The sequence below is a fragment of the Pelodiscus sinensis genome, chromosome 4 (assembly GCF_049634645.1).
Source record: "Pelodiscus sinensis isolate JC-2024 chromosome 4, ASM4963464v1, whole genome shotgun sequence".
Taxonomy (NCBI): domain Eukaryota; kingdom Metazoa; phylum Chordata; order Testudines; family Trionychidae; genus Pelodiscus; species Pelodiscus sinensis.
The window spans coordinates 65,576,241-65,592,414 of NC_134714.1; the positions used below are offsets into that span (position 1 = coordinate 65,576,241).

The following is a 16,174-nucleotide window of genomic DNA, read 5'->3' on the forward strand; positions in this document are numbered from 1 at the left end:
AAGTTTTATTGTCCTCTGACTTTTCTCATAAACCCATTGATGCCCAGGGGATGGGTTAGTAAATATGATAGACAGTGGGATCTGAGCTCAATTTGTGAGCATACATACACTCTCTACAACCACTTTAAGGCAGACCCTATTGACAATTTGGAGTAGTGTGTTGTGCCCTTGGTGTAAGACTATTTTATGGCTCACAATGGCCCTCAAGAGTTGCAAATACCTTCTTTATGTCTAAATTGTACATTTTTCTTCTAGGTATCAATGGACATGGAGTCTTCTACTGACAAAGATAAGATTGCTGGCCTTCTGACAGAAACATTCTCTGTGATGAAGAAAGAATTGGACTCCCTGAAGGAAGGAGAAGGGCTCCAAAGGGCCAAGAAGGTGCTAGTGAAGCCACAAGATGCAGTTGGGTCGCTGAGTGAAGGGAGTGATGCCGGCTTGTCTAGTCCTACGCGTTTTGGGGATGAACAGACTCTGGCTTTGCTGGAACAGTACTCAGAGTTGTTGTTACAAGCTGTGGAACGGCGCATGGACAAAAAACTGTAAAGGGGTGGCGGTCAGCAAAAACACGTAAACTGATAGCTACATAGAAAGAATCCCAAGAGGACCACCACAGTGGAAGCCTCAGACAAGTGCTGTTGCCACCCTGATCTATGGAGAGAGAGACCCTTTTAAACTGATCTCCTCAGCCCCATAGAACAGGCATACCCTAGTTTTTAGCAATGTGCTGGCCACAGTTTTAATAACTTTCCCCAGTGCTCTTCAGCTTCCAGTTTGTAAAGACAGCCTGGAAAGAAGAGTGCAGAGAAGTTGCTTGGAAGTCTCTCCATAGCCAGATGTTTGGCATCTCCCATAAGAACAAAAAATAAATTGTTTGCCCAAGAAGGTCTGAACTGAACAAAAGGCGCTTGGATGAAGCCAATCCCTCCTTCCCCCGGGCTTCATCAGAATCCAAAGGCAGACTTTAAATGTTCTATTTATTAATTTATTTTTAAAAAACTTTTGCTCTAATCTTTTCACAAATCTTTGGTGGCCATTTCCTTCCCTTCTCAAACACAACCATTTTTTTTTTCTCTTTTGCTGTATCCCAGCGAGACACAATCTCTGTATTATAATAACCCCCAAGAGCTGAGGCAGGCTGGAGTGGCTTTGCAATTACTAACTAGGTCTTTTCTGCTGCAGCCTGTCTTGCTGATCTTCCTTTTCCCAGACCTGGTTTGTTTCCTGCAGTAATCTTGCTTTTGTGAGGGGTACCTGGTTGGTTTTGCCCATTGTGTTCAAAGGCTGTTTGGGATATAATTTATCTCCACTGAGAGGGAGAATTTGGACCAAACTGTAGAAATTATATAACAAGAAAATAGTGGCGTTTTAAATGAGCGTTGGTGATTAATCTGTGTTCTAATACTTCAGATTGGGTTTTCATCAGACATTAAAAAGAAAAGGGTTGAAATAATGTTGGAGAAATGAAAATACAGACTCGAAGTTCCCTTTAGCCATATTCTGAGAGTGGAATTGGATACTGATCTCTTGATGTTAGTGAGACTGTGGTGAGGGGCATGGGTTGGCTGTTGAAAGCTTTTCTTGTGAGACGTTAAGTGGGAAGCATGACCTCCATCTCTCTGGGTGAAGCCCTTAATCCGTGTGGTCACCCATGCAACTGCTGCTCTCTCCCAATTTGATGCTTTCATTGTCCTGGTCAGGAAAGTCAGTAAATAGCTTCCAGTTGCTCTACAAGGAAAACAGATTTTCTTAATGTCCCCAAGGAGCAGAGAATAACTTACCTTTTCTAAAGGACTCAGAAAATGATCGCTCAGCAGAGCTGAGCTGCCAGCATTGGATACTATGGAATGTAATTATCATCCTTCCCCTACCCTTCTATGGGTCTCTTGATGAAGAAATAGAAAATCTTTCCCCTGTGAAATTCTATGTGCAATAGCCTTCTTGCCTTATAAGACGTCTCAAAGCTGGTAGTAATAGGGTTTATCGTCATGACTTACAAGTATCCAAAGTTGCTATTGGTCAGTATCAGAAAGCTAGTAAAATAGGATGTAATATAGGTGGATCCATATCAAAGCAAGTGGCTACCCAGAGAAGATATTTCATTTTCTTTCTCTGCCTTCAGTCTTCCTCTTAAAAACCAGAGAGAGCAGTATAGTCCGAGCATGTAAAACTCTAGTTCAGCAACCAAGCTTCAGTTAGTCTAGCATTGGATGTAAATGTTGGCTGCATCAGCAAAAGTCCTTTAAAGCTGGTAGCTGGTCTGAGGCAAGTTGTCCATCATTTTGGTCTTGTAGCTCTCTGGGATGGGGCTTTTCTTTGCTGCACTTCGGAATTAGGGACCTGCAGTGCAGTCTTTGCCCTAGGGCTAGTTGACCCATCTTTTCATGGCACTCCAGGACTGAAGGATCTACGGTGCAGCCTTTACAGGCCATCTGGTCGGGAGCCAGCTGGCCCATCTGTTTGCTGCATTCCAGGGCCGGGGACTAGAACCATGGTCTGGGCAGTGCTTAGGGCCATTTCTCTGCTTGCTGGCTGGCGATTGTTTGCTGAGCTACAGAACTGACAACTTGAGGTGCAGAAAGCCTGTTCAGAGCCATTCAGCTGGTTCTTTCCATCATGTGAATCTGTTCAAACATTTCAGGTGTCCTCTCTGACCTCTGGTTCAGAAGAGTTGTACTGTTCTTCAACGGTTAGACCTCAGATTGCGATCTTGCTAGTCCCCTCCCACTATTGCACTGTGCTGAATTGAATGGTGAGCTGGAATTCTGTGGTCAGCATCTATGGCAAATGGAAAGGAGCGGATTGCATAGGCGGAAAAAAATAAATGGGAGGGAGGGAGTAGAGATGCTCACAAATGGAATGTGAGAGCAATCTCTTGGTTCTCTGATGGGTATAGTCTGGGTCAGGCTGAATCTGGGTCATCCAGCTGTTATCTCTTCACTTTCAGACTGTGAAAACTTATGTTCCAGTCCACAGGAGATTTCTTCCTGGTACTGGGACACAGACACTCAGGAAAAATAGCAGTACCTTCAACCCACACAACTTCTGGTACAGGAAATAGTGGCTTGAGGGTTCTTTAAATTCCTTTCCTTGTAGATTTTGATTCCATTTTATTGTTATTTGTATTTAAAGTATGAAGTGGTGACATGGGATTGGAAAGGATGCCTGAGAAAGGGTGGCTGTAATGAAGAGACTATGCCCCAAAGCCATTCCTGTTAGATACAGTAATCCTGTCCATTGTGTATCTTGGACTGGTATATCTGAAAATCAACAGCTATCAGGATTCACAGTATTGTCAGATAGGACTCCCTTGGATAATTTCAAAGGGAGTGAGTTTAAAAAAAAACAAAGATTTTTGTGACTGCTGAATGTGGATATTCCTTGGATTGTGGGTGTAGGTGGGAAAAGAGCAAACAAGGGGCAAGTGTCTGATTAGAATTGTAGTGGGGCAGGCTCAAGCAAGTAGATTAGGAGGGGAATCTGTGGCGTGTGTGATTTTAAAATAATTAGGAAACAGTCAGAGCTTCCAGAAGAATAGTGTTGGAAATAGAAAATCTTGGCTTCAAGACGATAGGTTGCCAATAGAGGGCTTGAAGGAGCTATGAAAGATGTAGATCAGCAGAGGCAGGGCTTTAGGGAAGTAGAACCAGGACTGAGTTTAGTGGTGTGAATTAAAGAATAGATTTGGTAGTTGTTTTATTTAATGTCTTTTTATTAAGCCCCTTTTTTCCCACCTGCTCCCATCTAAACAGTTGTTTCCTAGAAGGTGTGGGAAGGCTAAGTGTCTAATCTCAACTGTTTACCTAAGGTTTAGCATTGAAAGGAGTTTGTGCAGCTAAAAACCTATAAATCAAGCTGATATCCCCAAGTTTAGTGGTGAGAAGAGGTGAAGGGAGAAAGTGTTGCAGAGAGAACTTGATTCCATTGATATATATGGCAATTTCCTTGTGATTTCCCATTGATAGCAGTAGGAAGTGTGCTGAAAAACTCCAGTTTTGAGAGCAAAGGGAGCATAAATGTCTGTAACAAGACAGCGTAGTTGGTGGCTGCAGGCTGCACAGCTTACATTTGACCTGCCTGTTCAGCAAATGTCTTCATTGTAGTTTATTCCATAGTCTGGGGCAGAACTCCTGAACGATGATTGGTAGCTGGGAAGTGAAGAGATTGTGGGAGGAGGCAGTATTGGAGCCCAGATCCCTTATTGGTTGTGCACGTGTGTGGACAGATGTAACATATTAAAGGAAATTGTTTAGCGAAATCTTGGAATTTGGACCTACCACTCTGTGCTCTTTGTGTAAACACCATCCCTTCTACCAGAACATTCTGAAATGACAATAGTTTTCTTCTCATCTTGGTGTAGCTTGTGTTACTGTTCCTGAGGGAGCCCTTAGAGCCATAAATGAAGACCCGTGAACACACTGGTGCAGTGGAAAGTACTTGAATCTGAAAAGAGAGACAACTCTTTGCATTTTAATCCCTCTAACGCCAATTCACATTTTTTGCCAAACATGGAAACGCACAGGTGGTGCTCTTACATGAGCCTGCATTTCTTTCATTTTTCTCTCTCAGGTAATCTCCTTCCTAAGGAATCTCCCAAGTAATGTTTGGAGAGGGTCTTTTAGCACTCTCCTCGCTCGGCTGATCTCATTGAATCTCTGAGGAAGCAGTACATTTCTCCAAAGGAGTTGAAACACATGAACTTTAAATTTTAAAGTACATTTTTAAAGAAAATCAGAAGTAGAGGTATTTAAATACTGTTGGTATACTCATGCATTTGTAAGTTTTTCCACTTGGAATGCAGTATCCATGATATTAAATGATAAAATCCTCATCTAGAAAAAGGAAAAAAACATATACACAGGACTTGCAGCCCTTGAGTGCTGTTGAGCAGATGGTTCCTTCTGTAGATATGACTAGAATGTCCAGAGTTTCGGATTGCTTGCTGTAAATAATATACAGGATTGGACTGCATATTCATGTGGGTAACCTGCTGTAATGCATGGACAGAGATGCATGGGGCAGCAACTATAGGAATAAGCCATGTCCACTCTGCATGTCTTAGTTATGCCATAGGCACCAGACAAACAAATCTTTACCCGTGTTTTACAACATTACCTTTTTTTCTCCACCATTTTAAAAATACAAAAACAAATAAAAATAAACCTTTATTTATGAACGTGTGTTTTTTATACTTTGACTTTAGGTAAAAACAAATCTTTAAAATGTTTTTTTTAATTATTTGGGGGGAAAAAGTGTTTTATGTTTGTGGGTTTTTTGTTTTTTTTGCACTGTGAGGCACCCTTCTGGGGGTGTTTTTAACTCTGTATTCATTTGTACTCTGTGTCTTAAACAGTTTCAATAAAAATGTGATCATTTGTTACAAAGCAGTCTTTCATAGAGTTTATGGCCAGAAGGGACCCAGATCATCATCTAGTCTGCTCTCCTGCATAATATAGGCAATAAAATTTCACCTTCTTATTCTCACTTCTAATCCATAATTTCTGATTTGAGCTGCAACTTTGTTTAGAGCATGGGTTCCCAAACTGGGGGGGCGTGAAGAAATTCCAGGGGGGGTCGTGAGGCAACTCAGCCCTCCCATCAACCCGCCCCCCCCCCCCCAAGTTTAGCTGCTATTTGTTTTTTGGCCCCAGTCAGTTCCTTTTTTTCCCCCTCAAGTTTTGCTGCTATGAGGGGGGGGGCGGGAGGCTGGCGTGAAGGTTTCTGAAAAATCAAAAAGGGGGCGTGATGCTGAAAAGTTTGGAAGCCACTGGTTTAGAGAGATGTCCTATATTGAATTAAAGATTTCAGCTGATGGTGAATCTGCCACCATCTTTAAGACTACTTCAATAGACTGAAGTGGCCTTAAGATATATCAGTGTGCAGCACATCTGGGACCAAAGTGTGATCTGACCTAATTCCATCCATTGGCAGGAGTTTATCCAAGCAACATTGAAAGGGAAGAAGTGCTTCCTGGGTGATGTAAATGAGAGCAGTGTTCTGACTAAACCCTGACTAATGGAAAGGACAAGCCTGGAATTTTGCCTTGTCAAAATCAGATAGCTTTTCCTTAATTATATATAATTATCATGAAGCCACAGTGTTGAAGCCTCTGCCACCATATCCCCTATCTAGATAACTATGCTGTAAGTTTGTGCACCTGAAGACTTGCCAGTCTGAGCCTATTTATAAGGCCCTATCAAATTCACAGGTCGTTTTGGTCAATTTCACAGCCATGGAGTCTTAAAATGGTCGATTTCAGGATTTTCCTCTGAAATGTCATGGTGTCGTAACTGTGGGGGTCCTGATCCAAAAGGGGATTGTAGGGGATCTCAGTGTTGTTGTAGGGTGGTTGCAGGATTGCCATATTCACTTCTGTGCTGCCTGTAGAACCCAGCTCTGAAGGCAGCAGCTGTGGCAGCTGGAGGAAGAGGCTCCCAGAGGTGGAGGTAGGTGCAATCTCCCCAGTGCTGCTGGGAAGGCCCCAAATGTGCTTCTAACTGCTAATCAGACTCAGGGCGAGTGATGGATTAACATATGGGGCTAAGGGGACTGTGCCCATGGGCCCAGGACAACTTTAAAATGGGTGTCAGTTCTGGTAGGAGTGATGGGGTAGAAGCCCCAAACCCCCACAGGTGCTAAATCCCTGAGTTCAGGGTGTTCTGAGTCCCAGCAGGGGCGCCCCTAGCCCAGTGCCATCCTTAGGCATGTGCAGCCTTAAAGGGCACCTAAAAATTTGGTGGCTCCAAATTTGTGTGCCTCTACACAGCCATGAGTGCTCGTATGACTACAGATAGCCCTGATCACCATCTGCTGCTTTCTATCCGGCCCAACCCAGGCTGCTCCCTTGCTGACCAGCAGTAGAGCTACCTTCTTCCTGCCCCCTCCCTCACACCTCACCCATGTGCTCCTCTCCCGGGTGGTGGAAAGGACCACTTGGCCTCTGTGGCTTCTCCTGCCAGCCACAGGGAAGTCCTAAGTGCTGTGTGTGAGAGTGAGAGTGAGAGCAAGCGAGCGCATGAAGGGCCTCAGGTATCTTGTGTAAATTGTAAGGATGGGCCTGCCCAAGCCCCAGTTGAAGCCACCAGGAGAAGGGGGTGAAAACTGGTGCTCAGTCAGGAGTGGTGTGGAGGAGGGGGGAGCGAAAGCTCCAGGACCTGGCAGCCCCCCCTGAATCCAGGCAGGAGTCACATGGGGTGGAAGATGAGTCCCAGCTGGAGCCCAGGTGCCCCCCAACTCCAGCAGGACCTGCTTGGAGGGGACCACAGCAGAGGGGAGAGGAGGGAAGGGTGAGGTAGTAGCAATCCTGAAGCTCAGGCATTCTGAGCTTGAGCAGGGATCACAAGGTAGGGAAGGAACAGAAGCCCAGAGCCCCAGCAGGAACTGAAGGGGAGGGCAGGGTAGGCAGCAGCAAATCAGAGCTCAGGTGTCCTAAACTAGGAGGGTGGGGGCAAGGGATGAGCAGAAGGCCCGGAAGACCTAGAGCCCCAACAGGAAATGTAGAGGAGAGGGAAGGGAAGGGGGCCCAGCTGCAGCAATGCCAGAACTCAAGTCCAGAGCCCAGGCAGGAGCCATGTTGGGGGAAGGCAGCCTAGAGCTGGGCAGAAGCTACAGGGACTGGAGCTGGGGTTGCCAGATGGTTTAACAAAAAATACCAAATACCTGCCCTGCCCCGCCCCCTGGAAAAAAATCCTGGGAAAAATTATCGACGGGGGTGGGGAGAAGGAAGGGGAGACCAAAGTTAAGCAAAAGTTGCACCACTCCCTCCAGTTTGGGGCCACACACTAACCCCCAATGCACCCACCCTGCCCCCAGAGCCAGGCCCCTCTAGAATCCCCCCATCCCAATGCACTCCCCCCTCCCCATGAGCCAGGCATCCCCAGCAACGGGAGCGCCCCGTGCCCTGCAAACCCAGGCACCGGAGGAACGGGAGGGCTGGGTAAGTTAATCTTATTTTTAAAGTTGCCACTCTGGCTGCCTTGGCCAGCTCCTGGGTGTCTCTGGTCACATGGGGCAGAGCAGCGTGCACTGCGCTCCCACCCAGCCCAGCACCCCCCTAGCATGGCACCCGGTAAGTGCCCCCTCCTGGCCCCCTTTGCTATGTCTCTGCTGCGCTCTTCAATCTCCTGCCCCTGCCAGATGCGGCAGGGGAAAATTGCCCCCACTGGGCTTCCCTCCGAGGGAACCAGGAAATACTGGACATTTCACATGTCTGGTATTTCCTGGGTTTTTTGTTTTTACTGGATGGAACCCACAAATACCAAACTGTCCGGGTGAATACTGGACACCTGGCAACCTTAACTGGCGCTGCAATAGGTGGCAGTCCCCCATGGGGTCTCCAGTGGAGCATCAGCCTGGAGTCATGATGGAAGCTGTGTACGGCAGCAGTAGCCCCCAGTCTGGGTGCCCTGAGCCTGTGCAAGAGCTTGAAGTCCAGCTCCAGAGATGCTGCAGCACAGAAATGAGCGATGGGAGAGGGGGTAACTTTCCCTGGGGCCCAGCAATTCAAGGGGCTTAGGGCTCTGGGTGCCACCACTGCTGCAGTAGTGGTGGTGATGCCCAGAGCCCTGGTCCCTTTAAATTGCTGCTAGAACATGCTGCAGAGCTCTGGGTGGCCTGCTCCAGAAGGGGGTGGGACCATGGTCTGGGCAGTGCTGAGGGCCAGCTGCCCTGGCCCTGCTCCTTCCAGGAGCACAGAGCCTCCCCACACCTTGCCCAGGGGCCCAGAGATTGCACTGGCTTTCTTGTCTGATCTCCCTCCGATAACAGCTGAGCAGGGGAAGGAAAAGTCCTCTCCAGCCTGGCTGATTTCTGGGAGATCAGATTTCATGGTGCAGGGCAAATTTCACAGTCTGAGACATGTTTTTCACAACCATGAAATTGGTAGCACCCTATCTATTTGGGATACATCTCTGAGGTATAAAAGCTGAAGGATGTAACAGACAACTTGTTCAAACCTAGCAAGAGACTTCATTCCTTTCCCACCCTTTCTTCTTCTTACAAGTTATAGATGACTACTCCAACAGGCCTGCACAGGCTCTTCTCTGTCTTGTGTGGATGGCGGGCGATAGGGCAGACCCACATTGCTGTGACACGTTCTGTTTCAGATTGCTGATGCAGTAGAGCTGGAGCACCCAGGTCCTGGCCTGGCAATCTGCAAACATTAAGAGATGGGTTTTAAAGGGTGAGGTGTTTTTTTAATTTACCATGTGCATCAGCTGTAAGAAGGGAGGCCAAGGCCCCTACAAATACTATGAACTCATGGGAAGGGCAGCAGGTGGCACAGTGTTTCCCCTTGGCACTAGGAGTGGGATAAGTGACCTGTTGTTTCTGTGTGCCTTTACCCAATGGGGTGATGGTTTTTAGCTACTAGCTCTAAGCCCCATGTGTATATTTAGCATCGAAGCAGAGCTGGGGTGACTGATTTTAGGACCACCCCTTGTATTCCTCATCAAGAAAAGGGGGTGTTGAGAGATGAGGGCAAAATCCGAATGAGGGGCCTGACCATGGGGCAGGGCCAGAAAGTGACAAGCCAGTGGGTTCACCATGTGGAGGTGGGACCTGGATAAACGTATAATAGAACAGAGCCAAGGACTTTGTTGGCAGAGTAGAGCAAACACTAATTAATCCTGGGCTGGTGTAACATTTAAAACTGTTGCAGATACTGACATCATTTTTTGCTGCCTGTCACAATTTGCAGCCTCTGCTTTTCCCCATCTGATAGTCCATTTGCTTCTTCCTTCCAGGTAGAATAAATATTAAATCAAAAGAATTAGCATTTGCTTAAGCTGGAAAAGGAAATGTTTGTTGTAAAGGAAGGCCCTGACTAGCAAGGAGAAAGAAGATCTTAAAAAAAAAAAGGCTACAAAGCTAGAAAAGAGTAGGGTGACACAATGTCCTGATTTTATAGGAATAGTCAAACTATCTGGGACTTTGTCTTATATAGGCACCTGTTACTCCCATCACAGACATTTTTCATACTTGCTGTCTGGTCACCCAAGAAGGAGTGGAGTAGGGATGGTTCTGGTTCAAAGAATTACTTAAAATGAACTAAGGGGAAGTTTCTAAAAAGAAAAGCCTTGAACAATAGAGTTGGCTGCAAATGGTTTAAAAAAAAAAAGACCAAGAGAATCCTAGAAGGAGCCAAATGTACTTTCCCATCTGTTGGGCAGCAAGGAAGGGAAGAGATCAGTGGTAACTCTTACCTGGATTAAACCTGGAAATAAGGTTGAACTGACTAATTGGCAATTACTTCACTTGTTTGATAAAGGGTACAAAAATAAACTCTTAAAGAGTTCATTGCTTATACTTGTTTGACCACACTGGAGCTAATGAATATGGGTCTGAGCACCCATGTGTTTAGGCCCTTTGAAAGTATATTGATCAAGTGTTACTGTTTGTAGGACAAGGGTTTGTGGCCTTTGGCATAAGACTTCTCAGGGTAATCTGCTTGGTGGGCTGCCAATTTATTTACATTGACAATCCACGGCATGCCCCCCCCCCCCACTCAGCACCCATAGGAGGGAATCAGGAACTGCAGCCACTGGGAACTGCAGGGGGAAAGGATGTCTGCGGATGGTCAATGTAAACTAAATGTCTTGTGGCCCTCCAGCAGATTACCTTAATGTGCTGTGTGCTGAAGATTGCTGACCTCTGATGCAGTAAATTGCGTCTTATTTAGGCATTTTAGTTACGTTTTATAAGAAGCATTTGGCTTTTTGACTCAATAAAGGAATTTCTGGTTAAACTGGTGTCATGGTAATACCCTCTATAAATAAATCCAACATCTTATTTTCTGCATCTCCTGATCCGGAGGAAGCAAAGCGATGGATTTAAATTTGTAAATAAATAAAGCAGTTTTTGTAATTCAGAAAGCATTCTAAGGAACTATTGTATATAAAACCCTGAATGAAGATATTTTTCTTTATTAGTCTCTTTCCCATGTAGATTAGGTCATAGAGTTTCTACAGGAAATAGACATTTCTTGTACTTGAAACACTCAAAGCAGCATAAGCAATTGTAAACAGTATTTGAAATAGATATTTAAAAGACTTTTGGGCAGAAAATCTATCATTGTTCCTTATGCCGACTTCTCTCCATCGTCACTGTTACACACATTGAACAAGTTTTCAACACAATTTGCATTTCTGTACTTTGGCATTTATTCAGGCCTTTCCCTAGTGCTTTGTCCTCCTTTTTCTTTTAACCTTCCTTACCCAGAGGTTTAAAAAAAAATCACCTTATTTAGCAGTGAGGAAAAGGCCTAAGGGATAGAATCACAAAGGGAATTAGGCATTGGGACACTCAGTAACACAGTGCCTGATTTTTAGGCACCTGAAAAACCACAGGGACATCATGTGATTCTGGGTACCTTGAACTGGGTACGGTACCTAACAAACCTTGAACTGGGTACCAAAGATCCTTATGCAATGAATAGAGATAAGAGAGGCACTTCAGAATGCAAGCCACAAAAGCCAACAGTTTAGGTGGGGAACCACTTAAGCCAGCTAACGGCAGATGCTGCCCAGAGGGGAGTGTGCTAAATGTGCATCCCCTCATGGAGGCTGGCACCTAAATCTCCACTGCAGATAGGTGCCTGCAATCCTTGAATGGGAAGGCCTCTCCTGAAGTCAGGCAGCTTAGGTGCCTCAGCTGTTCCTTGTGAGCTAAGGAGGTGCCTAACTCTACACAAAAAAGCCAGAGGAAAAGATGCTGCTGCTGCTGCACATAGCCTACCAGTCAGAGCACTCACCTGGGATGAGGGAAACAATTCTGAAAATCATTTCTCTTACTTTGCCTGACGGGGGAATTGCTAAGGACACTATCTCTATTTCTGGAGTTTAAAATGTTGTAACTACTTTTACATGACTCCCACAAAAATCAAGGACTGAAGAGACACTCAGCTGCAAATACCTCTAAATGAGATGGTCGGAGCAATGCTAGTCACACAATCAGTATCAGTGTAGTTCATGTAATATCTAAGGGTATGTCTACACTACCACCCTAGTTCGTACTAGGGTGGTAATGTAGGCAACCAGAGTTGCAAATGAAGCCCGGGATTTGAATTTCCTGGGCTTCATTTGCATAAAGCTGGGCGCCGCCATTTTTAAATGTCCGCTAGTGCGGACTCCGTGCCCGTGGCTACATGCGGCACGGACTAGGTAGTTCGGACTAGGCTTCCTAGTCCGAACTACCGTTACTCCTCGTTTCACTCTTTCAAGTAGGAATAAGAGATTCTCCGGGAAAGGGTTTATTTTCCGGAAAATCATGTCTAGACTGGCGCTTTTCTCCGGCTTATCTCCAAGCCGGAAAAAAGTGGCAGCCATGTTAATGCAAATGCTGCGGGGGATATTTAAATCCCCCGCGGATTTGCCTATTCCAAAGTGCTACATTAGCATCCCTTTTCCGGAAGGGATGCCAGTGTAGACACAGCCGTACACTATAATAAACACAATTATATTAAACAGGAGACAAATATAACAGAACAGGGTAAAACACTATTTTTAGGGTCACCGGTGCCCAGCAACTGTAAGATCACTGTCCCGTTGGTACGCGTACTTTGTTGGGGCCCTTGATGACTGTTGACCACAAAATACTTCTCTGCAGTGGTTTAGCAGTGGGGCTGCTCTCTTCTCACTGGGATCCTCTTCAGGCAGGAACCAGGCTGCTTCGGTCCCAGAATTTCCCTTCACCGTGAAGGGGTGCAGGGCTCAAGGTGCAGGCCACACAACTGCACCAAAATTCAAACTATAACCTCCTAGCCCAGCATTCAGACCCACACAGCAGGCAGCAGCCCTGAACTCACCACTAGAGCAGAGCTGACCATGTGGTGACTCCTTGGCGCGCGCCTTCCTCCGCCGCCTCCGAGGGCTCCGATACGACCGGCAGCTCTTTTTTATTCACCCGAGGGGCCTTCCGCGAGACCTCTCAGAGCTGCCGGAATTCTACCAGGACCTCCTCCAGACCTGGAAGCTGTTCTCGGCCTCCGAGGGAGCAGACCTCCTCGTGGAGCCCCTGCTCCACAATCCAGCCTTGTGTGTGCAGGTGGCGGAGTCTCCCTCGGTGTGCCGGAGGTTGACCCTGGCAGAAACCACCAGGGTCGGAGACCTCCTGGACTACGACAGGGGGGACTGGGTGGACCCCCGAGCGCTTGCTCGGCGCATGGGGCTCTCCACCCCTTGAACCCCCCTGCGCCTACTCCAGGAGGTGAAGGCGGCTTTGCCGTGGCCCGCTCTCGATTTCCTGCAGCGGTCCTTGCGAGAGGGTACGCCCCGCCCCTCCCTTCCTGCAAAGCCTCCGTCCCTTATTATTGGGCCCCTGTTCCGCGGGCCCCCCCGGCCTCCCCATCCCTGGACCCCCAGCCAGCTGCAAAAATTGCAGCCGGTCTGTTTCCGGACCGTGCCTAGAGAACAGCTGTACATGCTCGTGCTCCACACCCTGCATTTCCCCACCCTCGTGTCCCGCCCCGACTCCAAATGGCGGGACTATTTAAGACCTATAGAGGGTGGGAGACCCCGATGGGCCAGCGTATATTCCAATCTAATTCCGCGGCCCATCGGGGACATCAGTTGGCGGCTCCTTCACGGAACCGTGAGCACGGGCATGTACTTGGCGCGGTTTACCCCCATCCCAGACACCTGCCCCTTTTGCGGTGTAAGGGAGAACCTGGCGCACATTTATCTGGAATGCGCCAGGTTGCAGCCCCTATTCCGGCTCCTCCAGAACCTCTTATTGAGGTTCTGGCTGCACTTTTCCCCCCACCTTTTCATTTATGCACATCTTATCCGTGGCCCCACAAAGTCGCGAGACCTCCTCGTCAACCTGCTCCTGGCTCTAGCAAAGGTTGCCATCTTTAATACCAGGAGTAAGATGTTGGACGAGGGGGTTCTCTGTGACTGTGGGGCCTATTTCCGTTCCTTCCTTGTTTCACGAATCCGGGCAGAGTTCCTCTGGGCGGCGTCCACTGGCTCCCTCGATAGCTTTGAGGAGCAGTGGGCGCTGTCTGGGGTTCTCTGCTCGGTATCCCCATCCGGTTCCCTAGTTATAAACCTTTAGCCTGCACTCCCTGATCCTTTTTTCATTATTTGTCCCCCGAAATTAATTGGACATGGGTCCAGTGTCCCTCCCGTAAGGCTGGGGAGGGGCTTTTAGAAGCCTCCCATGGTTTTCCAAATAGACCCAGGGAGCTGGAAAGCCAACTCAGCCTGGCTGGGGAAGCCTCCCAGCAAACTCCACAAACTGGGAATCACCAGTGGAGACATAAAACCCAGCTGAGGGATCCTGCCTTCAGGTCCCTAGAGGCTAGTTCTCAGGGAGAACCCTGCATGCAGGCCTGGGGCTTACTAGCTCCCACACAGCCAGACCTCCCCTTGCCCTGGTTGGCTCCAGACTCCCCTCAACAATGGTCTCTCCTTCCCCCTGGAAGGGGCATCTCACGCCCTATGTGTTGCCGGGCAGACTCTAGCCCTGGTAGGGAGGGGGAGCCAAGGCAAACTCAGAGTACCTCTCCCTGAGCTGCCAGCAGACAAAGCCCTGGGAATCTAAGTAATCTCCTTGGGGGTTACACAGGTTTTAACTTATGGTGCATTCGTGCGTTTACGAGGGTGGCGGCTACGTTGGAGGCTAAGGTGTGTGCTCGGCCCCTGGTCTCTAAGTCGGGGTAGAATGTTGAGGGAGAGACAGAGGCTCCTGCCTTTTTTATGCAGGCCTCCATAGCCTTAAGGGCGTGACGGGGTTGCAGCTGGATCTAGTGGCTTTTTAAGGCCTGCTAGTTTTACCTGCTTTTCCTCCAGCAATGGGAAAACGTGACTAGTGGGGTGTGTGCAGAGGACGCAACCCAATGATGGGCCATCAAGGCGTACCTCCCACTTTTGATCCCCAGTGGCAATACTCAGGTGTCCCAGTATGCCATCACTTGTGTTGGTGATTTGGTGATATTGGGCATGGAAGAGTAAATCTTCCGGGGTTAAATTAGTTATGTCTTCCCACAGGCGTCCTGTTCGTGATGCTATGTCGCGAGAATCACTGGTCCGATGATGCATACCCAAGGGGGGAAGGACAGAACCAGGTGGACTGTTTTAGTAAATTCAAGATATTTATTTATAACAGTGATGAATTTATAATATTTATTCTAAGATTTTTAATAGACCATGTTAATAATGAATTTACAGTATTTATTATATTTATTCTACGATTCCTTGTTTAAACGTGTCAGAAATATAAGGATGGGAACGGCAAGGGGAATAGTCTGTATTCTAAAGATATCCAGCTACACTAATTAAATAACAGTGATAACTACAAAAATCTATGTGCTACCAACAACTACAACATTAAGCTTATACAACAAAGAAAATCAAATCATACATACCAACTTACACAGCACACGGAACATTTCAAAGATATCAGTTTGGTTGTGAAGGCCTTGGTTATGCCTGAGAGTTGGGGGAGGTGGCTAGTCGGTTGATCAGGCCGGCAGCGCTTTGGCGTATACGGGAATGCACACACACGGTGGTACGTGTGTTGCGAAGACCTCCTCGAGCAAACTGTGGGATGGGTATTTATCCCCAAATCTGCACATCGCTTTCCTGCGCTTGCATATTACCATATATGGCCCAATGGTCACCAAGTGGAGGGGTCTGTGTCCCAGGGGTTGGGCCAAAACTGTGCAGGTTTCATGGACTAGGTAAGCCCCGCAGTTCTCACGCTATTTTCCCCTTTTCACACCTTCCCTTTTTCTAAAGGCAATGGTATGCAGGGAGGGTGCGGCTGGTTTCTCCCAAGGAGTACTGCAGCCCACTATAGCAAAAGCAGCCTGGCCAAACTTTTTACTGGGGGGGGGGGGGGGGGCAGTTTTTTCTCTAACAATGTGCACGTGACAGTATGGGGAATTACTTACTGGAATAAGGATTTTTAATATGTTTTCAATTACAAACCAAAGGAAGTGGGATTCACATGTTACTGGAAAAGTCCAAAACAAGTACTGAATGGTATAGAAATATACAACAAGTTTAGGCAGATATGGAGTATTTATTTGGGCAAGGTTACAGCAAAAGTAAGACTCTAGGGCAGTGGTCGCCAACCTTTTAAAGCACGAGATCACTTTTTTAATTTAAGTGCAATCCAAGATCTACCTCAAATATAAATACCCTTGCCCTGCCTCCTTCCCTGAAGCCCT

The 16,174-nt window shown here is 47.1% G+C and overlaps 1 protein-coding gene across 4 annotated transcripts in view; it reads left to right on the forward strand.

Annotated features, from left to right (window-relative positions):
• Positions 1–5,387, forward strand: part of LOC102448110 (mitogen-activated protein kinase-binding protein 1) — a 128,097-nt gene extending 122,710 nt beyond the window's left edge. For all 4 annotated transcript variants that reach the window (XM_075927194.1, XM_075927191.1, XM_075927192.1 and 1 more), the window contains one exon: positions 256–5,387. In XM_075927194.1, the coding sequence (XP_075783309.1) occupies positions 256–549 (294 nt within the window). In that variant the 3' untranslated portion in view covers positions 550–5,387. The remainder of the gene's footprint in view (positions 1–255) is intronic.
• Positions 5,388–16,174: the final 10,787 nt, after the last annotated feature.